General features: G+C 37.7%; 1 protein-coding gene across 7 annotated transcripts in view; it reads left to right on the top strand.

Annotated features, from left to right (window-relative positions):
* Window positions 1-27,717, top strand: part of LOC129775886 (ensconsin) — a 335,888-nt gene that overhangs the window by 98,782 nt on the left and 209,389 nt on the right. For 4 of the 7 annotated variants that reach the window (XM_055781097.1, XM_055781092.1, XM_055781081.1 and 1 more), the window contains exon 2: window positions 5,852-5,884. The exons of the other annotated variants lie outside the window; for them this stretch is intronic. In XM_055781097.1, coding sequence (XP_055637072.1) covers window positions 5,852-5,884 — 33 coding nt within the window. The remainder of the gene's footprint in view (window positions 1-5,851; window positions 5,885-27,717) is intronic. 7 annotated transcript variants of the gene reach the window in all.

Raw genomic sequence — 27,717 nt, 5'->3', positions numbered from 1 at the left:
TTGCAAGTACATGACAAATACATCTATTTGCATAAAATAATGTTGTTTAATTTGTATTTTTATTTAGATATACACCCGACAAAAAAGTTAGAGGTACAGAGCGCAAAATTGATTTTTTTATGTGTTTTTTGAATAGCTGCAGTTTAACTTTCATGTTTTGGAAAATGTTACGTGTGTTTAGATGTAGTGGGCACGAATGTCGGGAAGAATTAAGAAACCGGCTTCTTTCTGTTTTTTCAAACTATTTGTAGACTAACACAATTTTCTGCTAACCAAAGCAATATCAAATCCAATTAACCTTATAAAACAATTTTCGTTTGGTTGATAGTACGTTTTTGTAGGATCTTTCCAAACAGAGATATTATTGTTTGAATGAATATTTATCCCTTCGTCTTTGATGATGAATAATTCAATAAAAAATTATCACTCCGCCAACGGAAACGTAGTTTTGAAAACCCTAATAAAGTTTAGAGATGAACCAGCATTTGGCAGACCGGGGTCCCCCCTTAAGGCGGACTTCAAACAGTTTCCTGGCCAGGAGTTTCATGTGGGAACCGGAAGTCAAAGATGGCAGACATTTTCAAGCATGTTAATTCTGGTTTGGTAGGCTATTTACATCTGTGACTTGAAAAGTGAGATTTTGCTTGGTAAATGGTGGAATAAAACACGTTACAATAGGAGCAAAGAGTAAACACACGCGTTGTATTTTAGCTCAGGTTACGACAGGAAAATTGAAACTAGTTTATTGCTCCTGCTCACTGCAGAGATGGGGCTTGGGATACGTTGTGTCGTTTCTCTTTAGGAACTGAACAAGGTGCAATATTTTCCATTCTTGCTTTTACATTGAGCAAAACTGTTACTGTTACTGTTATGAATACTGTTTTCTGCTCGCTAGCTTGAGCAAGACTAAGGTTTTTTTTATCCCATTTATTTATTTAAGGCTCATTAGCATTTTAGCTGTGACAGAGCCGAATTTTAATCGTGTACATGTCACATGGTTATCATATCTATAATTAGCACATTACACAGTTGCCATTCGCCAGTATTCCTTCTATACCATTACATATGGTACATTCACACAGTAGCCATTTAGGCGTAAGGGTGTTCTTTCTGTTCTTCCATTATCCAGTTGGACCACCGGACAGCGGAGACAGTTGTTTGATCATTGTTGTGTTATTTATAGAACAGTAGCCCGATGTGTCTGGCAGAGCAGAGCAGTTGTATAGATGAATCGATCTTATTTCGACCGTGGATCGACCTCCATCGCTGATGATTGTTGCGTGGACGTAGCTATTCTGTAACAACACAAAGATGGTCAATGAGGGCCCTGAGTTTTGAACTCACGATCGATCGCTTACTAAGCGAACGCGCAACCAATGTGGCTACGGAGACCTCCTAGAGACTAAGGTTGACTAGAGCGAACCCAATATTGATAGATTGGCTTCTTTTTATTTTTTTCTTCTGTAGAATAATATGCACGATGGATAGTTACGATAGATTTGCAGTGCTATTGATTTATTCAAACTGTATGTTGCTGCTATTTTAGTCGCTCCTTTTGGTCGGTACAGTTTGTGATTTTTTGTGATAGATGCGTAGAAAAAATAAATATTCCCAATATTCCCAATCAACTGATGCAAACATCTTTGCGATCAATCAAGAAATGATCAAATATATGGTTTTTATAGGGTTCGAAATTTCTATTGTTTCTTAAACGTTCAGTTTTTAGATTTTCATTTAAAGCCCCATATCTTCTTGTTACAGTGCACCCGTGGCCGAGTGGTTAGCATCTCACATTATCATGCCGGGTGTTCAGGTTCGACTCCCGCTCTGGCCGGGGGATTTTTCGTCAGAGAAATTTCCTTCGACTTGCACTGTGGTTACGCGCAGAGATGTCAACCTTCCTGATTTTTCAGGATTTTCCAGACTATTCAGCACGCTCCCTGATATCTTGATGAACACTCAATTTATCCTGATTTTTCTGAAATAATCCTGATTTTTCCTGATTTTGGTACTCCTTTCATTATTCATAATAAATATAACGGTTTCCATACCAAAGTTTTCTGTCATGATAGTTCTCTGGTTATACCTTGTATATATCTTACATTAAGTTAAATTCTCTAGAGTACTTAGCTGTACTTAACTTTTTTTTATCTCTACCCTCAATTGTTTTGTGGCTTTTCAAAACAGTGCTAGAAAATTTCATGACACCAAATTGTCTGACGAATTTATGAAATTACAACGAGATTAAGTATGAAGAACAACATTACTTTATAGAGAATAATGTGTATGTAGATGTATCCCCAGAGCTATTAAGGTAGGAATGCATTTCAGAGTGTAAAATTTTTCAAAAGAAATTTTTGAATCCACAGTCAGTATGAAAAGATTTTATATGTCATTTGTTCGTCTGATTCAAAGTAGAATCAACTTTAATGATGGAACTATGGTAAATATATCTATAACCGTACTAAATATCATAAAAATTAGGAAAAATTCAACAAGGTTTCCACTCCTGATATGCTTTCTACATTTGTCGAGTAAAGATTCATTCCAAAGCATGGACGATGAATTCAGTGAAGAGTTGAAAAAACGATCAAAAGGTCAGGTGAAACACTAGCATTTTCGCTTATGCGAGGATTTATACCATGCCTATTAATTCATTTACATATCCGGTCGCCCGAAGAAAGATGTACTCTGTTTCTGGTGGGATTTGGAATGGATTCTGTATTATGAGCTACTACCAAGCAATCTGTTTTTCACATGTATGGCTCGCAGCAGTTTTCGACGAGGAAACAAACATGTTCTGGGAGGATAGACTATTGGAGCTGTGTGAAAGATGGCGAAAGATTGTGAAACAGAACTAGGGATATAAAATTAAATTAAAATGCTTTGATTGAAAATGATGTTTTTGTTTTCCCAAAAATCGACATTAACTTTTCGGACAACCCAATATGAGCTTTCCTGATTTATCCTGGTTTTATTTTCATTCTTCCTGATTTTTTGAAATTATAGTTGGCAACCCTAGTTACGCGTATTCTCTAGAGCTTGCCCCTCGGAATACATTCAAGGCGTGTTATTTGGCCTAAGAAATCTCAACTAAGTATTTAATAAATGACGCTGGTTAATGCATACGTTGAGACGGCAAAAGTTCCACAGGGAACGTTAACGCCATTCAAGAAGAAGATCTTGTTAAACGTAGAGTGCTATTTGGCCTAAGAAATCTCAACTAAGTATTTAATAAATGACGCTGGTTAATGCATACGTTGAGACGGCAAAAGTTCCACAGGGAACGTTAACGCCATTCAAGAAGAAGATCTTCTTGTTAAACGTAGAGTGCTACGTTAAATTTGAACTGCGCACCAAATTTCTACAAATTTCCAAGTGTCGAGATCAAACAGTATAGTTGATGTTTGATCCGTTGTTGTAAATTTTATGTTGAAAGAACCCACTATTGAAAATTTGTAGTTTTTGAATCGCTTGATATATTGTCCTAAATTAAAATTCCTTCTACATTATATCCTTTTTGTTGGATTTGTTGTATGTAAAAATGGAGATTATAATTTAAGAAAATTCATTGAAAATGTTCCGAAATCTTTTAGTATTAGTTTTAAAATAAAAATTTTGTACAAACTAAATCCTTCGTGCAAATCTAGTTGATAAACCATATATAAATCACATTCAAAGACTAATTATTATCTTGAGAGGTTTCAATAACGAGGAACTTCCTCTGCTGGGTGGAAATAAGATTTGAAGCTTCCACCGTTATTTGTGTGAAAATTAATAAATGATACCGCTAATTAGTCAATTCATGAGACACTGGCAGTTTTGTATTTCACCAAATTAAAAATATGGCTGTTTCCTAGAGAGAAAACACATTAAAAAAAGCCCAATATGTATAGACTGATTTGAGCTGAAAGCAAAGGTAATATTGCGACCTCATCCTGATCAATTTGCGCCATGAGCTATGATTATTCAACCATCACACAGAGTGAGCAAAATGTTCCGCATAACATCCTTTCATATTTTACTTAATTGCACAATCTCACTTGAGCACAAAACAACCTTTTGCGGCACACCATCATCATCACACAACAAAAAGGCGGCTAAGGCTTTGCATCAAGAAATTTACCGCTACTAGCGTTTGATGCCCGGTGGCCAGAAACGCCTTCCACAAAGAACAAAACAGCGGCTTACAATAGTATGCGCGCTCTACGGAGAGGAGGAAGTTATGGTCGAAGAAAATCAAGTCCTCGCGCTTACAGAAATGCCCTCTAGCTATCCCCAAACAACAATACAGGCCGCCTCGCTCCGAAGCCTGGACCAAGTGTTCGCTCACAGGCAGTTGTTAACTCTAATATTTTCACTACTCATGATGATGATGCAATGTAATTTTTGAATTGAAGGGGCGTATTGTTTCTTGTCCGTCGGTCAACTGTACGAAATCCTGGTTCCAAGGTATTTAAAATAAGTTCGAGTGACATAATCCATGCCATGGAAATTATTGCCCACATTTCATAATCTGTAACTTATCAAGTACACTCCCTACAATGGACGCAAGAAATGATTCCGAGTTCATGACACACGACGATACAATTCTGGGCTCATCAGTTTCTTCACGAAACAAAACGCTGACATTGATAATACGTTGAAGATCTCATTGCAATTAGCAGCAGCGGTTAACGATAAAATGCCACGAGCCATATTCTGCCACGAGCCATATTCTGCCCTTTTGTTTCATTTCAAAAACACGAAACTTTCATCTTCAGTCAAAATCTTTCTGATCAATGCGGACTGCGTTGTTTCCCGCCCAGCGGTCGAGTGTGGCTTGTGGTTGTGATTTGCTGTTTCTGCTTTTCGTTATCTCGGCCGTTAATAAAGTTTGATCATGGTTGATTGATGCTCGAGAAGTAAGCATCTGATAACCTGATAACTGATAACTGATAACTGATAACTGATAACTGATAACTGATAACTGATAACTGATAACCACTAATGATGGGATGGAACGACGGCCTTCTCTCGCTCCTCACGAGATTACTCACTTCCGATTTGATCTATTGATTGGGAAATTTTCGATTTCGAAACTCACCTGACGCTAGCAAGAAAACGGAAATTGCAAAAATAATTATTTCGCACTGATTGAAATGAAGGACAAAGCTGATATCAATGAATAATCTGTAAGTGGCATTTAGCAATTTTGAAAGACCAAACGGTTATTGAATCACTCTGAGTTAATATTTTGTATAGAGTATTTTATCGCGCAAACATTTCCCAAGAAGTTCCGTATGAAAAATCGACCCAGAGGGTCGATTTCTGACTGAATTTTTTTGGGGATGACAGTAGATCTCGTGGTTTGATGCAATTTGAAGACATTTGGCCTCCCCTTGTCTGTCTGTTGATGTGTGGTTCGGTTGCATACATGTCATGTTGCGCCGTGGAACAATATCCGCGCAACAGTGCAATTTCTGTTTCACTTTGGCTCTAGACAGCGAGCAATTAACAGCGCATGTTAAAGTTGATTTAATTTTTTTTTCTCTAAGAAAGCAACGTTGTATTGTAGTTATACACCAAGGCCGTTGGTATTACTGGTCGACTGTGAATGCGGCGTATTTTTCTAAATATACATATTCAATATACAATCAGCATGCAACAACTATCGTAACGTAATCCTACATCAACAATGCGGTCTTGTCTCGGACAAAATTTTTATTTTCTTAGTTTTGGAGTGCCCATAATTTTTATGCTATCCGAAAGAATGTTTTTAAACTTTATTTTATATATCATTATTCTTACCTCTTTTCTTTTCGATATTTTTATAGTTATTTGATTTGTCTTTTTCTTATTTAATTTACAGATACACAACTTAACGTGTTGGCGGATGATGAAGGTATGTTCGTTCGTTCTGTTCCGATGCTAAGCAATTGTTCTTGATTTTTAGTTGTAGTTAAGATTGGATTCGTTAAATACACTGAAAATTGTGCACATTTCGATGTGGAATTGCGTTCTGAAAAATTAATGAAGTTTACCGAGGGCCGTGTCAGTTGAATACAGAGAGTGTTCGTTATTCTTAGAATTTTTTTTCAAAGATATTTTTAATCATTATAGATATTGTAAAACATGAATTGTGAATTAGACTGATGAAATCGAAATTAAATGCGCTCAACATGTGATCTCTCTCCATGGTAATATGAAATTATGACAAAGCGGAACATTGAAAAAATAGTAACCGATTACATACTATTCAGAATGTGTCACGATGGATGATGCGGAAGGAGGCGTTTGTAGGTCATAAAATGATTCACTTCGTAAATTCTCGTTCAAATTAGAGACGAACATGTGAATGATTTAAACCATTGGAAATTTCACTCGAATTATACGTTGACTTGGTCATAAAGTTGAGAAATCAGCTAACGTTTTCGATGGTGTCTTCCTTCGAATCCGGTCTTTTTTCAAGCGTAACAGTTTCCCTGCATGAACACACACACGAGCAGAAGGCACTTCAGTGTAGATGCTGCTGCTGTAAAAAGCCATAATTAGCAGACCAATATATTATTACCTTCCTCAGTTGATCGATTCCGAATAAATTGCGTGCGACGAAGACGACGATCGGCGTGTAGACCCCCCGGCCCAAGAGGCAGACGTTTCTGGTGTGACTGTTTATCTTCCTTTTGCCGTGAGCCATTTATCGGGTGTGAAAGTCTCGATCAAAGTAATGCGCTATTTACAATTGTATCAATTTGCTGATTCTTCAATTATCATCCTTTAATGAAATCAACACCCTTCTAATTAGGCGGCTGTTCTGATTTTCATACAACACTACTGTTGAACGCGTAGCAAAAGCGTGGAAATGAAAATGAAAATTTTCGTTCAGCAAAAAACAAATATAAATATCAAGAGAAAATATGAAGAAAAAAAAACTCGGAGAAATTATTCACATGGATTCGTCGATGCATGATTGGAATTAGTGTGCGGTTTAGCACACACGCGTTTCTTCGATCGAATTTGCCGCACGATGGTCATGGTCTGTTTGCCATCTCAAACGTGAATCGTTTCCCGTTTCTATTTTTTTTTCTATATCTAGCTGAATCGAGTTTCGCCCGGTGAATACCTTTTTCCCAATAGCAATTGCCATTGCCAAAAATAAGCGCACTTAGCTTTCAACGAGTTTTTTTCTCCTTCGTTAAACATGCAAATTAACTACCTGACAGAGCTTAGGCATTACGTTGTAAAGTCTAGTAAAGCATATGTGATATATTTATAATTTCACAGTTCAGTCTGCCATTTTCTATTGGAACCTTAATTAAATTTCCGCCCGCAAATTTTAAATGGCATTGGCTATTGCTAGCAATTGCTAGCTTCAAACGATTCATTTGTTGACTGTAGAGATCTAAATTTAGTGAATTGCATAAAAAAAATTTTTTTTTGAAAATTACAAACTATTTTTTAATAAAAAAATAAAAAAGTTTAAAAAATAAATTAAATTGCACGTATTTTGCTGTTGCAGTACCGGCACTAGTGATCCCCGATTTTTGAAATTAATCGGTCATCAGCTAATCGAATACTTTTCAGCAGTTTGTTATTCGATACGATTAATCACCCCAAATAATCGATTAATCGAATAATCGTCACACTGAGAGAAATAATTAGTTAGACTGATATTTCTCACTTGCTAGAAAGCTATCTGGAATCAAAAAAGGGTTCATACGGCCTGAAAATCAATTATTATCTTTTACGTTCCCCAAAACTCGTAAACGAAACTCAATTCGCGTTAACGGCATTGAGCTTCGTCTACGAGTTTAGAGGAGCGTCAAAGATAATGATTGATTTTCAGGATGAAATTGCAGCGGCCGTACGTTTTTCTTCTCTAGATTTGGATCGATTAATCGACGTAAATTATTCGTTCGCTTCGATTATTGGTTGCGCAGTATTCGTTCGATTAATAATCGATTTCGGTAGGAAGTATTCGATTAATCGATTAATCGAACGATTATCGGGGATCACTAACCGGCACCATAAACACCATTCATAATTTCAGCAGCCTGGCTTGCATTTTGCAAAAAAAGTGTAAAATTAGCATTTAGTGGAAATTAGCATTTAGAGCTTGACAGTTATTCTCTAGACAAAAACTGTCTACGACAAAGTTGTTACATACGAAAGAGCGCTCATTTTTATGTTATCAAAAATTTTTATGTTATCAAAAAAGTGACCAAAATTATCGATGGAATAAAAAATCTAACTTTCTTATATTTATGGATAGAGGTGAATATAGTTCGACAATGTTGTAGTCCCAGTTATTCGAGACATCTTTGTAGAACAAAGTTTTTTTTTCTATCTCTTGAAATAACCGATATAGCGCTTTTTTTCTATGTTACGTTAGGGTTACCATTAAAAAAATTCTACATACAAACTGTCTTCGGAAGACTTTTTCAGCTTAATAATATAAACATTTTGCGATGCAGAACTTGTCAATTTTTCAACTCCACTCAAAGTTATTGATATTTCTTCCCAAAAAATACGCTCTATTCATTTGTTTATCATTCTTTCTGTGGCAAACATAAACAAAGTTTATTGACGGAATTTGTTGGAATTGATAACCTCTAAAAGTCATACGAAGACGGTTTGGATGTAGAATTTGAAATATAAAAGTGAAAGCTAAAAAACCCGTTTTTTCATGGTCACCCTAATGCAACTTAGATAGAAAGCGCCAAAAACAACTTTGTGGGAGATATTTGTTCTTTAGACGAAAACTGCCTTCAACAAAGTTGTTACATATGATAAAGCGCTCATTTTTATGTTATCAAAAATAGGGTAGCATCGTTTATAAATCAATGTGTGTATAGAAGTTTTCCCAAGTGTTTTTTTCTCAAGTTTTCCATTCTCCAAACAAGCCACGTACCAAATCCTGAGCTAGTATCCTGGCCTCCTTCAATCGAAGGAATCCGCCAATTTCCTTAATGGTGTAATCCACCACCAATCCTTATACAGGGTGGGCCATTTAAAGTGGAAGCATCTGGCAACCCCATAACTTTTGACAGAGATGTCAGATTAACAAATGTCATACCGCGTTGGAAGCGTCATTTCAGTACAATTTTAACCATGGAACAATACACACCTAAACAACGCGCTGAAATTGTTCAGCTGTACATTCAAAATAACTTCTCAATTGTGTTAACTAAACGTGCGTGGAAAAATAAAAATAAAGTTAAATCGTCGCCTGGAGACAACACTATACGTCGATTATATGCCAAATTTATATCGTCTGGTAGTGTTGGTAATGTCAGTCATCTGTCCAGACAACGACCAAGACGTTTCGACGAGAATATTGATGCCGTTCGAGCCAGTGTTGCAGAGATTCCATCGACATCAGGTCGCCATCGTTCGCAAGAGTTAGGCATCGCTCGAACCACTCTCCGACGCATAATGAATTGGACAATTACTGGTTCCAACAGGACGGCGCTACATGCCATACAGCGGCTGCCACGACCAAATTATTGCGCGAAATGTTCCCCGGAAGATTAATATCGAAAAACGGCGATTATGACTGGCCACCGAGATCACCTGATTTGACGCCTCCTGACTTTTTTTATGGGGTATTTAAAATCCAAGGTATACACTGGTAAACCAAGGACCCTGGCTGCGCTGAAAGACAATATCCAACAAGAAATTGCTGCCATATCGGCCGAAACATTGGGCAAAGTGATGGAAAATGCCGAAAAAAGGGCACATTTTGCGGTCAAGGCCAGAGGCGGTCATTTACGAGGTATCATAATCAAAAAGTAGTTAGAACAAATCTCCTTGGACCAAAATAAATGAATTTCAAAAAAAAATATTTATAATTCCACTTCTTTACTTTGCTATTGCAAAAACAAATCCTTCCACTTTAAATGGCCCACCCTGTACATCAATGACTTGTCTAAAAGTGTTGTTTTCTATTCGACAGCCAACGGTTCGGTGCGACTTGCCGTTAAGTGGATCAGCATTAGGAGAAGCTTACGGCTGCTCGCTGGCTGGGCGAAAATAGAATGAAAGTCGCAAATGAAAATTATTTTATACCCCGGTTTGCGGTGCGAAGGCGGAGTCTAGGATAATATTTATAAGTATAATATTCCTCTTATGCTTAGATTCCGCGCGTCGTTGGCAGTCCTGCACTGAGCATGCTTTGTGCATATTCTTAGAATGCCTTCTGAAGTACACAATTTTGTATGTCGTTCGGCATAATATTATAATATTACAGAAGAGTTGTGGCCGAGACACGACCGCATATTTGACGTAAGATTACGTTAGGCTATCTGTTGTATACTGATTTTGGACATGTTTGAAAAACAACGTTAATAAACTCTTGGTAATAATTTGGTGACCCAGAAAAGTATTGTTTGTTCACTCCACCAGTGTTACAATCGAGCGATGATGGTAATTAGTCGTTAGATGATTATATTGCACGATGTAATATGCCGAACTATAATGAGATATATTAGCCTCTGTTGTCCCTGCGTTATGTATGGATGAAATAATAAAAAATATATGAAATTGCTCGTTTTGCAATGCATGATCGGTTATTATAATTTAACTCTTTCGGCATCAGTGTTAGACTATTGTTTCAGTTCCGACGCACGCTTACGAGATCGTCGCTTATATAGTGTGACATATTCACTCGTGCAAAAATGTTCAACTATCACTTATTTTTTCCGCATTTCATATGATAGTCGTTGAAACACGCTAGGTGTACCATGTGCACTTAACAACGGGGGAAAATTTTTCCGTTGTCTGGAGAAAAGGTCGTTGCAGCTGGGAAAGCGCGCCCTTTTGTTAATCGACAGCAAAACACCACCAAAGCGATTATCAAGAAAATCCGCCAAGCAGCAAATGCCGTCCAAACCAGTAAAAGCCAATAAAAGCACTACCACAGCTGTATTATTATTTCTACTGAATGTGAGAGTTAAGATTACTTTTGTGAATCGACCAATCAGAACGCGGAATTCCCGTTTGGATACTGCTTGAGATTTTTCATTTTTTTATAGTTTCACTAGCTGACCCGGCAAACTTCGTCCCGCCCCAAATTTGTTTTTTGTTATCAATACCTTCAAACATTCACGTTTTCTTACTACGAGCAAATGCATGGGTCCAATCGCAGAACTATTCATTGATTGATCTTCTATTCGACCCCGTTGAATTTACCTTTTACTATAAAATTCCTAGTATTTCTAACAAAACTCATCATTATAATATTAGATTATTTTCAAACACAATTCTAGTTCATGATTTTTCAACCACTTGAAAATAACATGTTTCTCCGTTACATGGAATAATTGTTTTATACAGAAAATATGATAGTATAAAGACAGTCCTAAATCGGACAATTCCTTCCGCGAGTTCTGCTCTTATCAACACATCCGGCGACCCTTTTTTGGTATAGATAGAAGAATAGGAGTACGTTTCATCACATAAAAATCCATTTCCAGTTTCGAACAAAGATCAATTTCGCTAGCGCAAACATCAAATGGACTAACAGCACTTGTCTCTATGTAATTGTAGAACATCTTCTCTTCTTGAATGGCGTTAACGTTCCCTGTGGAACTTTTGCCGTCTCAACGTATTCATTAACTAGCGTCGTTCATTAATACTTGGTTGAGATTTCTATGCCGAATAACACGCCTTGAATGTACTCTAAAGTGGCAAGCTCTAGAATACGCGTGACCACAGTGCAAGCCGGAAGAATTTTCTTTGACGAAAAATCCCCCAACCAGAACGGGAATCGAACCCGAACACCCGGCATGATAGTGTGGGACGCTAACCACTCGGCCACGGGTGCACATAATTGTAGAACATATGGGAATTAAATTTTCCAAGTTTTCCTTTTTCCTTCACAGTTTTCAGAAAAATGGCAGACCCCCCCCCCTTTCTTAGAGAGGAGGGTGGAGTGTCTAACCATCATAGAAACATTCATTGCACCCTAAAACGACAGACAGACAGACAGACAGAAATCCATTTTATATATATATATATATAGATGAAATATATTATTTTATTCTTTGTAATAAATTCGTAAATCCATCAGGAAATGACTAAACAATATTCGTGCATACAAGAGAAAGCTTGTATCTTCGATTTCGACCAATTAGAACGCGGAATTTCCGTTTGGATAAAGGTTGAGATTTTTCGATCTTAGAGTTCGATAGTTAGATTTATGCTAGATATTATTGTCTTCAATGTATGAAATTGTTATGGAGTGTCTGAATCGACTGACGCAAAAATCTCATAAATCCTTCATGCAATGACTGAGCAATAAACGGTTGAAATTGAACAATTTTCACGATGCGATCGATTTTCGTTTTTCAATTCGTACCCCCAATATGTTCTCGAAAGACGTAATCCTACGTCAAAAACCAATGAAGGACAGTAGCATCGAATGCATTATTTATTGTGTTGCTTTTTTTTCTTGGATAGGGTGTGGTCAATCACACTTTTATTTAAAGTGTGCATCGCTGGTACTAGTTGCCCGTTTTTTCGATAATTCTTTTCTCTATTGTAAAGGACGCGTAAAAATATTCCCGATCAAACTATAACTTCCTGTCAAACGTAGTTCTACGTTAGAGATGATATGATGTCAGTTTTTCATTTTGTTGTGCAATATTATTGATTCTTGGTAAAAAAGAGCTCACATTCACAATATGAGCCATACCAATGAGTTAACAAAGTAACAATGAGCTCTGTCATCATCATCAAGTAGAGGAAAAAGGGATCGTGCTCCAAACTGCCGCTTGCATATTGTACGGTATTTTGGGTGCAGCAGCAAGTTGGTTGCAAGGTGTCTTTGCACGATCAGGGCTAATGCGACCATTCGCGGGCGCGCGCCATATTTTATATGATGGCTGTGACGAATTATGTGTTGTAAAATAAATGAAGAATTACGCCTCGCCATGAACAGAACGACTGCTGTTGCTGCTGCCGCTGCTGCTGTATATGGGATCACACAACGAGTTGCCACTTCTGTCTGCGCCACAACCCCCGTAATTGATTCGTAATTGTCCGTTGGTATTTTGATTGTGTGACATAAGTGGATTTCGCGCAGGCCACAGATAGAGATATGCTGCAACGGAACGAGGCTCTCGACTCGTTCAGAGTGCTCTTTTGGTTTCTCCAAGAATTGCACTCCCGGGAGATCGAATAGCTAATATCGCGCGATGTCGAAATACGTTAGGTTTACCAGCGTGATTTTTCTACCTCTTAATGACGACCTTATCTTGTCAAAGTAATAAATTCGCTTTAATTACATTCTGCCTTATCAGGTTTTTGCGATCGTTACATTCACCACCAGAGCGCTGTTGCTAATTTTACCCAATGCATTCGTGTAATAAATGGTCTGTAAAGAACCGTCACCGCTTTATACTTTTTTTCGTTTCCACGCGAGTTGTCGCCCTCTCGGTGCTGCAATTACCGTGTCATGATCATGTTTCTCGTGTTTCGAATCGAACGTACAGGTCTCCGACTGTTTTCCAGCCATTGATGGTATTAAATTGGTTTCGAAGCCATTTTTGTTCCTGGAACTGCAAATCATCACTTCACTGGATGATCTCATCAGCAGTTTTGTGGCTGTTTTTCAATTTCTTTATATTCAGAACCCTTTGTTGGCTCGAGATTAAGATTGAAATCGCAGACCAAACAAAAACGGCAAAATACCTTATGGCTGTCGATTAAGCACCCTCGGAAAACTCGAGTGTTTTCATGACGACCTACTTCCAGAGTACTCCAGCGTGCAATGCTTACCCATGAAAGGGGATCATCCCGATTGTGTTGTGTTCCGTTTGAATTTCCAAGATGCCCACAGCGTAATTAGTGTTGACCATTTCCCGTTGCCACAAGGAGCTGCATTTCGACGCATGGTGCTGTCATACGGTGCACGATGAATAATCGAGATCGGCGGCGATTAATCACGTAGAAACGCTGCTGCTGCCATTTGAAACAGCGATAGATGGAACTATTGTTGGAGTGCACATTCACCAGCATCAGTAGCGCGACGATAATTAGTTTCTTCATTCCGATCTGCACGGATTTCTTACCGTTAAGAAGATATGCGCTCACCAACCCCATATAAGGACATTCGATGTCGTTGTCGTCGTCGTAACCGTGGCCTGAAAAAATTCAAACAATGACAATTTCATGTTGCGTCCAGAAACGGCGGCGGACGGTCCGTCGATCGTAGAAAGTGGTTTCTTCTACATGCCAGCATTCTCCTTCGTCCAGAAAAAGGCTGTGTTGTGTTCTACTTATGCCAGGAACAACAACTTTCAGCGTCATATGTACATATCGCAGCGCTTCGCTCGTCGCTGCCCAAGGTCATATCCGTACGTCGTGGCTCGGCAGAATGCATAAGCCGCGCGCAGGTACGAGCATTATTTTACTCAAAATGATAGTGGATCGTAATTTCGAATGAATGGAAATGGATTCAGTCAAGTCACGACTTCGTAATTTCGTGTGTGGTGTGAATTGTGTGGAACTCGTACGGCGTCGTGTTTCAGTAATTCGATGCAAGCACAATGATGATGTGGTTTGTCGTTCGTTGAATGGACGGATTCTTATCATGCGAGTTGCGAGGATGAAAACGCACATTTGCTCGCCTCAATCCCGTATGTATCTGTTCACTGGGCCAAAAAGCCATAAACGATTTCTGTTTGCTTGGTTTTGAATTAATTTTCTCAAGTTTCCTCGAGATTCGTTGTTCCGTGACTATTTATTGAAACGTGGGAATATGAAAACCTCTTCACAGTAGAATAATTCCGACGATTTTATTGTCAATCGACGTAGCCTTGATTATTTAATTGATATAGGAAGTATTACACTTAATGAGAAAAGCTACTTAGAAGTTATGCGATGTTTGCGTGAAGCAACCCGATCAACTTGAATTAGTGGAAGTTGCGTAATGGTAACCCGGCCCAAAACAACACCATTTTGATGCCACATCGGCAGTATTCGCCCAACATGACCCCCTGAAGGAATGTATATAAGGGAGCGGTTGGTTCGGTAATATTGAGAACATATGATGAACGTCAAAGAGGAACAAATGATTTTTTTTCGTACTATGACAAAAAAACGAACTTACAGTTCTGTGTTTTTTAACGTTTTTGATTTTTCTTTCCCTTTTTGTCTACGACTCATAACTACCTCTCATAAATCTTAGAATTCGAACTTTTCCCATAGGGACCACAAACACGTACTAGTCACGGTGTCGCGGACCGCAAAAAAAATCATAAAACCTTTATAGTGGTTTATGTCCAAGATACGACCGCATTGTTGACGCAGACCTGTTAATTTTTTTTATTCAGTTCGCTTTCATCACTTTGTAAAAAAAATATGAATAACTTTTCAGTAGAGTTTAAATGGTGAGCATTTGAAGGGCCGATGGTTTGCGTGGTTTTATAGAAAATGATTGAATTGATTGATGATCATTCTTTCCCTTGCGAGAACAATGCACATGCTGACCATGTGTCGCAATTTGTTTTCATTGCAATTTGTTGTGCACGCATTAGGGTGCCAATGAATGTATGAGAAAAAATCGAACCTAAAATTTCAAAAAGTTACCCTAAACAAAATGTCCACCACCTCGAAAAAACACCCTCTGCCAAATATCAGCTCAATCGGACTTAAGGGAGAGTGGCGCAAAGCGGTTAAAGTTTGAGTTGTTTGAAAATCGAAAAATCACCCAACGGGGGCGTAAAGGAAATCGGGGTTTACGAAAAAAAAAATTTGATGTCAAATGTCTTAAAATTGCATGAAAGATCTAGTGTCATATTGAAATTTTTTTTTTGTCAAAAATCGGCACTTTCGATTTTCAAACAACTCAAACTCTTACCGCTTTGCGCCACTCTCCCTTAAGTCCGATTGAGCTGATATTTGGCATAGGATGTTTTTTCGAGGTGGTGAACATTTTTTATGAGGTAACTTTTTGAAATTAGAGATGACCATTTTCATTGACACCCTAGTACGTATTGATCTAAGTATTCATCGCTAACGCTATCGTGGCGATCGTTTTCACGGTTAACACTTTTAGGTGTTTTTTGAAACGCTTTAACTTCGGGCAAAATCAACGCATGAAGATGCGATATACACCGTTTTAAAGCTCAAACTTTTATGTTCTTGCATATTCTACGAATACATTTTCGTCTTGGTGCGTGTAGTGTAGTGGACAGAAATATTGGGATGAAAAATAGATTTCTTCACGTTTTTTTTTATTTTGTGGACTAACGTAATTTTTGACACCTATGTAAATTCAATTATCTGAAAAAAATAATTTAAATTTTTTCCATCGATTTAAAAAAGTACAAATAAAGGTATTAGAAAATCTTCAATAATTTTGGAAATTTTGCACTAAGATCTAACGTTTGCAGAAAAATGTTTAGCTTAGTGTATCCCCAAAATCCCTGTGAACGTTTCATATTAATACGTTTAGTCGATCGGCCGAAGATTAGAAGAGCACCTCATCGCAATATGTACCACAAGTACAAAATGATGTGTATGCCCTCGGAATGAACAATTCGAACGTACAATTTGTGAAGAAATGTTCCTCTGATATACTCCAAACTTTGATCGATCGGCTAAAAAATGACAATATGCAAACATTAGAACATACTGTAATATTTGCAAAATTAATTTTTGATTTTTCAATTTATTTTCAAAACTGCCTCTCGATTTGCGGTGCGATCATAGTTTATTGAATTATTCATCATCAAATACAAAGGGGAAATTTTTCATCCAAACAGAAGTATCTCTGTACGAAAAGATCCTACAGGACCGTTATAGAGATCAAATGAAAGCTGGTTGATGAAAATAATTGGATTTGCTATTGCCTTAGTTGACGAAAAATTGAGTTAGTTCACAAAATCATTGAAAAAAAAAGAAAGAAATAAATTTTTTATTTCTTCCCGATATTTTTGTCCACAACATATACACTAGTGTGCAAACTGAAAATGGTCGTCTGGAATTTCAAAAAGCTACCCCATACAAAATGTTCACCACCTCGAAATAATATCCTATGCAAAATTTCAGCTCAACCGAATTTGAGGGAGAGTGGCGCAAAGCGGTCAAAGTTTGAGTTTTCTGAAAATCGAAAAATGGTGTTTTCGAAAAAAAATTGATACCAAATGTTTTAAAACTGCTTAAAACGAGATCTACTGTCATCGCGAATTTTTTTTTGTCAAAAATCGACACTGTGAAAATGGTCATTTCGATTTTGTTATATGGAAGTTTGTGCGAAATGTTAATTTGCACGATAAAATACCCAATGTAAAATATCAGTCGTTTTTCCGTCTGAAAAGTAGAACCGAAGAACACAGCTCTCATTGCTGAAAAATACTTTCTTCACATCCGGCTTGATATGCACTGCACCTTGACGCCACAAAGCTTTCCATTTGGCTTTCCTATGGGCTGAGAGCTCAGTTTAGTATTCCAAATTAATGCTTTCCGAAGCCAGAAGCGAATGAACCGATAAAGTTCAACACTTAACCTACCACGAGGGGTCAAATGACCCAATGACCCAGCTTTTAGTCAAAACATTCTTGAAATTCCATTGTCACAACATGATTTGCCTACACTACTTTCCTTAAAACATACATGGAATGTATTTTTCAGTGTTCACTCCTCTCTTGTTATTTTAATTTACTGAGAAATAGTAGCCATTCCAAGCTATGTTGCGTGTCAAAAATTGTAATTTCATTATTTTGCTAATAATTGTTATCCTAAAAGTGTCGAAATATACAGGAGAAATATGGTATGTCACGCTTCTCAACAAAACTATATAAATCGAGTCATTGTTGACTAACTATTCATAAAGGGTCAATAGCCCCACTGTGGTAGGAATAGGTATACATGAAACATCGGTAGGTTTAGTGTTAAAACCTTTTTATAATTTAATCACTGATCATCATCAATAAGCACGTCAACCTCCAATAATCAACACATTCCTAAAGTCTTACAAGCTCTCTACCAGCGAAGAAACATAAAAATCAATTCGATTCTTATTACTTAGAGTATTATTTTAAAATGCATCGGAATTTTTTTAAAACTTTTTAGTAGAAAGTTTTGGGGGAACCGATGCACTATGGGGGATTTCGATACAAGCAGGCGGACAAAAATATTTTCATCATTTTATCGACACTATTGGCATTTTTTATACTTGGTATGGTCGAGCCAAGTTGATTAAAATCTTTTGTTAACATATTACGGTCAAATTTCGATCGAGGTATGTCTTTTTTTAATAAAACCAGAGGAAATAATTCTAGGATTTGTTGTGTGCAAGGAACATGTATGCCAACTTTGGTGAATATTGATCAAGCTTTCTTAGAGATATGGTGTATTATATTTATAAATATATATATATATATATATATATATATATATATATATATATATATATATATATTGTATATATATATATATATATATATATATATATATATATATTGTATATATATATATATATATATATATATATATATATATATATTGTATATATATATATATATATATATATATATATATATATTGTATATATATATATATATATATATATATATATATATATTGTATATATATATATATATATATATATATATATATATATATTGTATATATATATATATATATATATATATATATATATATATATATTGTATATATATATATATATATATATATATATATATATATATATATATATATATATATATATATATATTGTATATATATATATATATATATATATATATATATATATATATATATATATATATATATATATATATATATATATATATATATATATATATATATATATATATATATATATATATATACAAACGATTTTAAGAGAAAATAGATTAGATTCGTATTTTTTTTTAATTGTCCATTAGGGTGCCTAGTTTTGAAATAGGGTAACCAGAAAAAAAAACTTTTTATGATTTTTTTAATTTTCAAACATTTATATCTGCAATTAAAAATTTTAAGGAAACCATGTAATAAATATACAATTTCATTTTTCAAAGAATAAATAGTTTGAAGGAATAAAATAGAACACCATCCTTTCACTTGCTCTTAACAATTGGTAATGCCTACTGTATTAAGACTCATCAATATAAGTATACATTCGTCTTCCTAAGTTCGAAGTTCGAAGCCGCCGGACGCATATATATATCGTTATCGAGCAAGGAAGTGATACCGTTATTCTCGTGGCTGGTGAAGTGATCATCGCATCCTAACGGGATTCCCTATATTGCGAGTGGATTGTATCGAAGCAATCACAACAAGCGGGAAGAAGAAGGCCTGCACCGCGGGCGCTGTGTGCTGGTGAATTTGTCGCCTCTCGTGATCGACACCATCATCGTGCTGTGTTGCGATACACCGGTTCAGCTGTACTGAACGATTGACACGCGATTCGAGTTGGAAACCATTGGGTGCATAATAAGTATTATTAATTTCATTAGGTTAAGGTTATTAGGTTAAGAAAAAATCAAAAAAAATTGAAAAAATAAGTGAAAAAGTACATCTGCCACTTTAAATGGCAGATGAAGGAGGAACCGTTGACATGGAGATTGAATCCACTGTCTACCCCCCTACGGGAGCTGGAAAATCGCTTAAACGCGTTCCCCCTCGGAAGATATCTCTTTAGAGGAAAAGTTAATCCACCTGAACAAGCCCCCCTCAAAAAAATTTGCAAACCTTTCCTCTTCACCCCCCCCCCCCCAATCAAACGCTTCCGCTCAACTCCCGAACTTGCCTCCCAGCCCTACTGATCCCGCTCCCGCTCAACAATCGACCTCGTCCTCCCCCACAGTTGCTTCCTCTCCCCGTGTCAAGGTCTATCCAGAAGATGCACCTGCATCTGGCCCATGGATTGTTTTCTTCCGGCCCAAGCCAAAGGGAAAATCCCTCAATGTCATCCAAATTTCGAAAGATCTGGCAAGATATTACTCTTCCGTGGTTGAAATTTCCAAGGTTAGACCGAACAAACTGCGTGTTGTCGTGGCTAATCGGAAGCACGCTAACGATATTGTTGTCGACAATAGGTTTGTTATAGAATATCGCGCCTATGTGCCCTGCCATAACGTAGAAATTTCGGGGGTGATTACAGAAACGGGTCTGACGAGCGAAATAATAAAAAAGGGAGATGGCAGATTTAAACAGCTCCCTTTGAAACAAATTAAAATTTTGGACTGCCATCAACTAGGAAAAGTTTCCCAGAATGGGGAAGAAAAAAAGTTCACGCCGTCCGACTCGTTTCGAGTAACTTTTGCTGGTTCCGCCCTCCCTGACTACGTTATGGTGGATAAATTAAGACTTCCAGTGCGACTCTTCGTGCCACAGCCCATGACTTGCAACAAATGCAAGTCAGTTGGTCATACAGCAGACTATTGCGCCAACAAGGAGCGCTGTGCCACTTGCGGAGAGCAACATGAGGGGAAATCCTGCAGTGCGACTGAGCATAAGTGTCCATATTGCGGGGGATCCCCACATGAGCTCTCAGCTTGTGAAACTTATAAGAGTCGCTGGGATAAACAAGCGCTCTTTGAAGGAACGCTCGAAGCGCACTTTTGCGGAAATTTTGAAGGGCGCTTCTCCACCGGCTCAAGAACAACAACCAATCAACACACAAAATGCCTTCGCCACGTTGCCCGTTGACGAAATGGAAGCGGACACAGCTAACGGGGGCACACCGTTCATTTTCCAAGGGAATCCCCGGCGCAAAAATGTGACCATTCCCAAAGTTCAAGGACAATTCCCTCCGGTGACAACCCCGGTTAGCTTGCCTAAAAAATCGAGTGCAGCGGACAAGCAAAATCAGGTTCCTCCTGGCTTCCGTGGCAATAGTTCACCTTCGAACGACCCAGCACTCGAGGGGACATCAAAAACCCCAACTGTCCCTATTTTTCCGTCCAGTTCAACTTCCCAATCGGGATTTATAAAGTTGTCTGACCTTTTGGATCAAATCTTCAAGTGTTTTAATGTTTCCGACTCCATCAGAACCATTGTCATCTCAATGCTTCCAGTATTAAAGACAATTTACAGTGGAATTGTCGTAGTCTTATCCCTAAATTGGATACATTCAAATTTTTAATTCATAAGTTCAATTGTGATGTTTTTGCTCTGTCCGAAACTTGGCTTTCTTCGCGAGATGATCTCTCTTTCCATGATTTCAATATTATACGCTTGGACCGTGATGACAGATACGGAGTGGTGCTATTGGGGATCAATAAGTGCCACTCATTTTTTCGAATTGACCTTCCACCTATTGGAGGGATTGAAGCTGTTGCTTGTCATGCAAACATCAGAGGAAAAGACCTCTGTATCGTCAGCTTGTATTGGCCTCCGAGAGCTGCGGTTAGCCGCAAGCAACTTGTTGACATGTGCTCACTTCTTCCTGAGCCACGATTGATCTTGGGAGACTTCAACTCTCACGGGACTGCCTGGGGGGAACAGTACGACGACAATCGTTCATCGTTGATATATGACCTTTGTAACAGCTTCAATATGACCGTTTTGAATACTGGGGAAACAACACGTGTTCCTAAACCTCCTGCTAAACCAAGTGCTCTTGACCTCTCGCTTTGCTCGAATTCACTATCGTTAGATTGCAAGCGGAATGTAATCCAGGACCCCAACGGTAGTGATCACTTGCCAATCAAAATTTCCATCACCATTGGGTCGAATTCTTCTGAATCTATAAACATGGCATATGACCTCACAAGACACATTGACTGGAAAAAATATTCGGACGCGATTGCTCTAGCCATCAATTCCAGAGATGGTTTGCCTCCATTGGAGGAGTATAACTTCTCGTTTGATCTATGACAGCGCGGTTCGCGCTCAAACGAAACCCATCCCAGGCTCCACTATTCGTCGAAGGCCTCCCAATCCATGGTGGGATAGCCAATGTTCCAAACTTTATCAGGATAAATCGAACGCATTCAAAGCTTTTCGGAAACGTGGAACCATTGAAAATTTTCAGTCGTATTTGGACCTTGAAAATCAATTTAAAAACTTGATCAAAGGGAAAAAACGTGCTTATTGGCGAAATTTCGTGGGAGGTTTGTCACGAGAAACGTCAATGAAAAAATTATGGAAAGTGGCTAAAAACATGAGAATTCGCTCTTCATCGAATGAAAGCGAAGAATATTCACATCGATGGATTTTTAATTTTGCACGGAAGGTTTGTCCCGATTCCGCTCCTGTGCAAAAAATTGTTCGAGATATACCACAAGATAGGTGCGATCTTGATTCCGAGTTTTCGATGGTAGAATTCTCTCTTGCTCTCCTTTCTTGTAACAATTCGGCTCCAGGAACGGATAGAATTAAGTTCAACTTGTTAAAAAACCTCCCTGATGTGGCGAAACATCGCTTATTGAATTTATTCAATCGGTTTCTGGAGCATAATATTGTTCCAGATGATTGGAGACAAGTGCGAATTATAGCTATTCAAAAACCCGGAAAACCCGCGTCCGACTTCAATTCGTACCGCCCAATAGCAATGCTGTCTTGTATACGGAAATTGTTGGAGAAAATGATCTTGTTTCGCCTTGATCGATGGGTTGAAACGAATGGCCTACTCTCAGATACACAATATGGGTTCCGCAGGGGCAAGGGGACGAATGATTGTCTTGCGTTGCTTTCTTCAGAAATTCAAATGTCTTACGCCGAAAAAAAACAAATGGCTTCAGTATTCTTGGACATAAAGGGGGCCTTTGATTCTTTTTCAATAGAGGTTTTGTCAGACAAATTACACTCTCGGGGTCTACCGCCTCTATTGAATAATATGTTATATAACTTGCTTTGTGAGAAACATTTGAATTTTGCTCATGGGGATTCGACAGTAAGTCGGATGTCCTACATGGGAGTCCCCCAGGGCTCATGTTTAAGCCCCCTTTTGTACAACTTCTATGTAAGCGAAATCGACAATTTGCAACCTAAGGCAACTTGCAGATGATGGAGTGGTGTCTGTCGTAGGATCAAACGAATCCGACCTGCAAGAACCCTTACAAGATACTTTGAACAATTTTTCAACCTGGGCCATTGGGCTAGGGATCGAATTCTCCACGGAGAAAACAGAGATGGTGGTTTTTTCTAGGAAGCATAGACCAGCAAAACCAAAGCTTCAACTTTTGGGTAAACCGATCACTCATGCTATGTCATTCAAGTATCTTGGGGTCTGGTTCGACTCCAAATGTACTTGGGGGGCCCATAATAGGTATCTGAGTAAAAAATGCCAACAAAGAATAAACTTTCTCCGTACAATTTCCGGCACCTGGTGGGGAGCCCATCCCGAAGATCTTATTATGTTGAATGGAACAACTATTCTCTCAGTGATGGAGTATGGCAGTTTCTGTTTTCAATCAGCTGCCAAAACACATCTCATTAAACTCGAGCGAATTCAGTATCTTTGTCTCCGTATTGCGTTGGGATGTATGCCCTCAACGCATACCATGAGTCTCGAGGTTTTGGCAGGCGTACTCCCACTAAAAGATCGCTTCAATTTATTATCTCTTCGGTTCCTCATCCGGTGTAAGGTTATGAATCCATTGGTGATCGGAAATTTTGAGCAGCTGATCGGGCTAAATTTTCATTCTGGATTCATGACTTCATATCATGAATTCATCTCCATGCAGGTTGATCCTTCTTCGTATATTCCCAACCGTGTTTGTTTTCCTGATTACATCAATTCCTCTCTCTTCCTACATTTTGATCTGTTCATGAAGGAGAAAATCCATGGAATTCCAGATTATCATCGATCGGGGATCGTTCCTACGATCTTCAATGCAAAGTATGGGCGTATCAATTGTGATAATATGTACTTTACTGATGGGTCCTCTATGAATGAGTCCACAGGATTTGGAGTGTTCAACGAATTTTTTAGCACCTCCCACAGTCTTCAGAATCCTTGCTCAGTGTATATTGCTGAATTGGCAGCAATACATTGGGCGCTGGACAGCGTCGCCTCACGACCTGTTGAACACTATTACATTGTAACGGATAGTCTTAGCTCTGTCGAAGCTATCCGTTCAGTGAGGCCGGAAAAGCACTCGCCGTACTTCCTTGAGAGAATACGAGAAATTTTGAGTGCTTTAACCAGACGCTGTTATGTCATTACCTTTGTCTGGGTCCCTTCACATTGCCCAATTCCGGGTAATGAGAGGGCTGACTCATTAGCAAAGGTAGGTGCAATTGAAGGCGAAATTTACCAGCGTCAAATCGCCTTCAATGAATTTTATTCTTTAGTTCGTAAAAATACCATTGTTAACTGGCAACGCAAATGGAACGAAGATGAATTGAGCCGGTGGCTCCACTCAATTATCCCTAAGGTTAGCCTCAAACCATGGTTCAAAAGTCTGGACTTGAGTCGGGACTTTATTCGCACCTTCTCCCGACTCATGTCCAATCACTGTTCGTTAAACGCGCTACTCTTTTGTTTTGATCTCGCCGACAGCAATATCTGTGCCTGTGGCCAAGGTTACCACGACATCGAACACGTTGTTTGGTCGTGCGAGGAGTATCTTGTTGCCAGATCGAATTTAGAAAACTCTCTTCGGGCTAGAGGAAGGCAGCCCAATGTGCCGGTGAGAGATGTGTTGGTGGTTTAGACCTTGATTACATGTCCCAAATATATGTCTTCCTAAAATTTATCGATCTTCGTGTCTGATTGTCCTTATATCCTTATATTCTCCTTTTCCTTTTCCTTCACGAGAAATCAAATCCCTTCTCATTAACAATAGAATAAGGTGAAATGTAAATACATATTAGATGTAGGATAGGCTTAAGAATTGAGTGTAATGAATGTGAGTGTGAATGTGAGAGTGAACATTGTTAACATATCCTTTTATCCCTTCCTTTTCCTGAAGAAGATATGTCACCCTTCTAAACTCGAGTAGACCGCGAGTAATCGGTTTTCTACACCATTAACATTAGAATTAAGGAAAAATGTTTATATATACATGTAACAATACAGTCAGGAGTTTGGCTCCTTTAAACTTATGTAACTGAGCCTGTAAAAATAAACGATTTAATAAAAAATAATAATATAAGTATGAGTGTAGGTACAAGTGAGTTGCTGTTGGTTGGTAGCTTCTACCGGAATCTACCGGAATATAGGTACTAAAACGTTACATAGAAATTCAAAGCGGTTACGATGACGTTGAATATCAAGCAGATAGGTAGGTGGAATCTAATTTATGTGTGTATAGAATTTTCAAAACGCTCCAAATCTCGTCGTTGCAGGTTGTTGCATGTAAACTCTTTAGCACTTGTTAGTATACACCTTAAACTAGAAAATAATCAAGGACAGGTCGAGGGGCTCCTGGGAGTAGAAAGATGCCGATCAACAAAGTTAAAATTATGATTTTTTTTTCTTATTTTCTTCTTCTTTTTCTTCTTTATTTTCTAGTTTTCCCCAATAAAACTAGTTAACTACTTGTTTTTCGGAAAGCCCAACCAATAACGTTTTCAAGAATATAATGAACTTTAAATTTATTCTGTTATTTGTGACTAAAAAAAGGTTTTTTGTAATTCGCTTTTATTGGAAAAAAATTGCCTTTTTTTTAAATTTTCATGTTTATTTATTAATATCTCAAGTGTGGTACCTGCTAGAGTGCCGAAATTTTGAACTTTTCTTAGTTAAAGTGTCTTCTTTCTATAGCAAATATATAAAAACAGATTGGTGACAGTCACTTTTCCGATTTTTGTCCGCCTGAAATCCTATAGTGCGATGGGTTTGCCTGGTTTTGTAAAAACGGCGGAAGATAATTGAGCCAAATTGAATCTGAGGTTGGCTTGTGTGAACACAATGGTCAACCGACGACCTGCATCAGTTGCTGATTAATCATGACTGAGATGGATTTTGATCAGGTACCCATATTAATTTTTTTGTTGATTGCAATAATTTGCTTTCAAAGCAGTGTATGAGCTATTGAAACAAGTTTTTGGGTTGATATGCAACAAACATTACTCGTACGTCTTCTATTTTTCCAATGAAGCGTTTCTCATACCACTTCGTTCAGCCTGCCAATAGATATTAACACTTGCAACCTTGCGCATCAAACTACAATAACCAACAAGTAATTCATGCATCGGATGATGGTTAATTCTAAAAAGAAAGAGTTTCTCTTAAAATAACTTTTTTAAGTTTTCTTTGAAAAAAATTGTAAGGGTTTGTATCTAGGATACGACAACGCACAGTGCGTTGAATGCATAGGAATGTGGTACAAAAAACATAACAGCAGAATTTAGCCCTTTGCAACACTTTGGTGTGATGGAAAAGATTGTTAAGAAGTATCAGAACTACTGTTTGCATAAATGTCTTATGTTATTTGAATAATCGTCCAAGTGTCTCTAGCGACAAAATCTTTTTTATATAAAAACATCAAACTAAAATACATTGTTTTGTTCACGAAAAAAATTAAAAATGTTTATTTTGCATATTCTTGCATGTATCACTGATTTTTCAAGGAAAAATAATTCCGTTCAGTACGACACTCATCCCCAAATTTAATACGACCGCAAACGGTTAAAATGAGAACTTTTTTAGGGTGATTTTTGAAATGCTGTAACTTTGTGAAAAAAGATGGGAAACTTTGGAATATTCTACGCACTTATTTTTATCTGGGTGTGTGTAGATGTAGTGGGCAAACAATATCGAGACCGCACCGAAATCTAGTTTTGAAAATTCGAATAAATTTTGTACAAGGTTAATTTGAAGTTTTAACGAAAAGAAAATGTTTCAAATTTTTTATCTCGTTTTTAAAAAAGGACCAAAACCGATCAAAGTGTGGAGTAAATTAGAGATTTCATAGCACACTGTACCAAAACAAACAAAATGTCATGCGTGCCCTCAAAATGAACAATTCTTTATTTTCGTTTTCAAGCAACATGTTTATTTTATTTTTCATCAGGAAATTTGACAAAAACCCAGTCTTTTTTAAAGTTATCTTTCTCATTCAAGTAAATACTACATTCGGGCTGTGGTAGAGTTGCGGGTTTCGTGGATTACCATAAACCACAAATGTTTGTCGAAACTCACTGTGAACATGCTCTTGGAAAATCGCAGTACTTTGAGTGGTTCAAAAAGTGGCTCAAAAAACGTATCCTGTAATTTTGACGTGAGAAACGAAAAACGTGGAAACCCCCTCCAAAAGTTCGAGTTCGGTGATCTGCAGGCACTTTTGGGCGAAGATGGCACTCATAGGCAACAGCAGCTCGCTGGTCGATTTAACGTGACTCAAGAAAGCCATGTGAAAGTTCCAGAAGATCAAAAAAATGGGAGTTCCACATGAGCTGATCCAAAGATAGCAGGAAAACCAAAAAAATAAAAATTGAGATTGTGATTGTCGATGAAAAGTGGATTTACTTCGAGAATTCCAAACGTCAAAGATTCAGGTAAGGCATAACCGGTCACGTATACGATTGAGTTATTCACTTGGGAAGTTCTTTCGCATGCGGTTTACTCATCAGGCTTGGTTGATTCCGATTACCACCTAGAGCGGTGCGGGGCAAAAGTGCGCATTGGCCTTTTTGAAGCAATCGAGCATAAAATTCGTTTGATACATTATTACACCAGCAGCTCACACATATAAACAAGATACATTTCATGAAAGTGGCAAAAAGTTATGAGGTAAAAAGAGCTTTGCGATGTTTTGATCTAATTTTGTCAGTTCTGAAGATGATGATTAACTTACCCAAAATAACTGA

This window comes from Toxorhynchites rutilus, chromosome 3, assembly GCF_029784135.1.
Source record: "Toxorhynchites rutilus septentrionalis strain SRP chromosome 3, ASM2978413v1, whole genome shotgun sequence".
NCBI classification, from domain to species: Eukaryota; Metazoa; Arthropoda; class Insecta; order Diptera; family Culicidae; genus Toxorhynchites; species Toxorhynchites rutilus.
The sequence above is the reverse complement of the archived record's forward strand: the minus strand, read 5'-3'. Positions and strand labels throughout refer to the sequence as shown.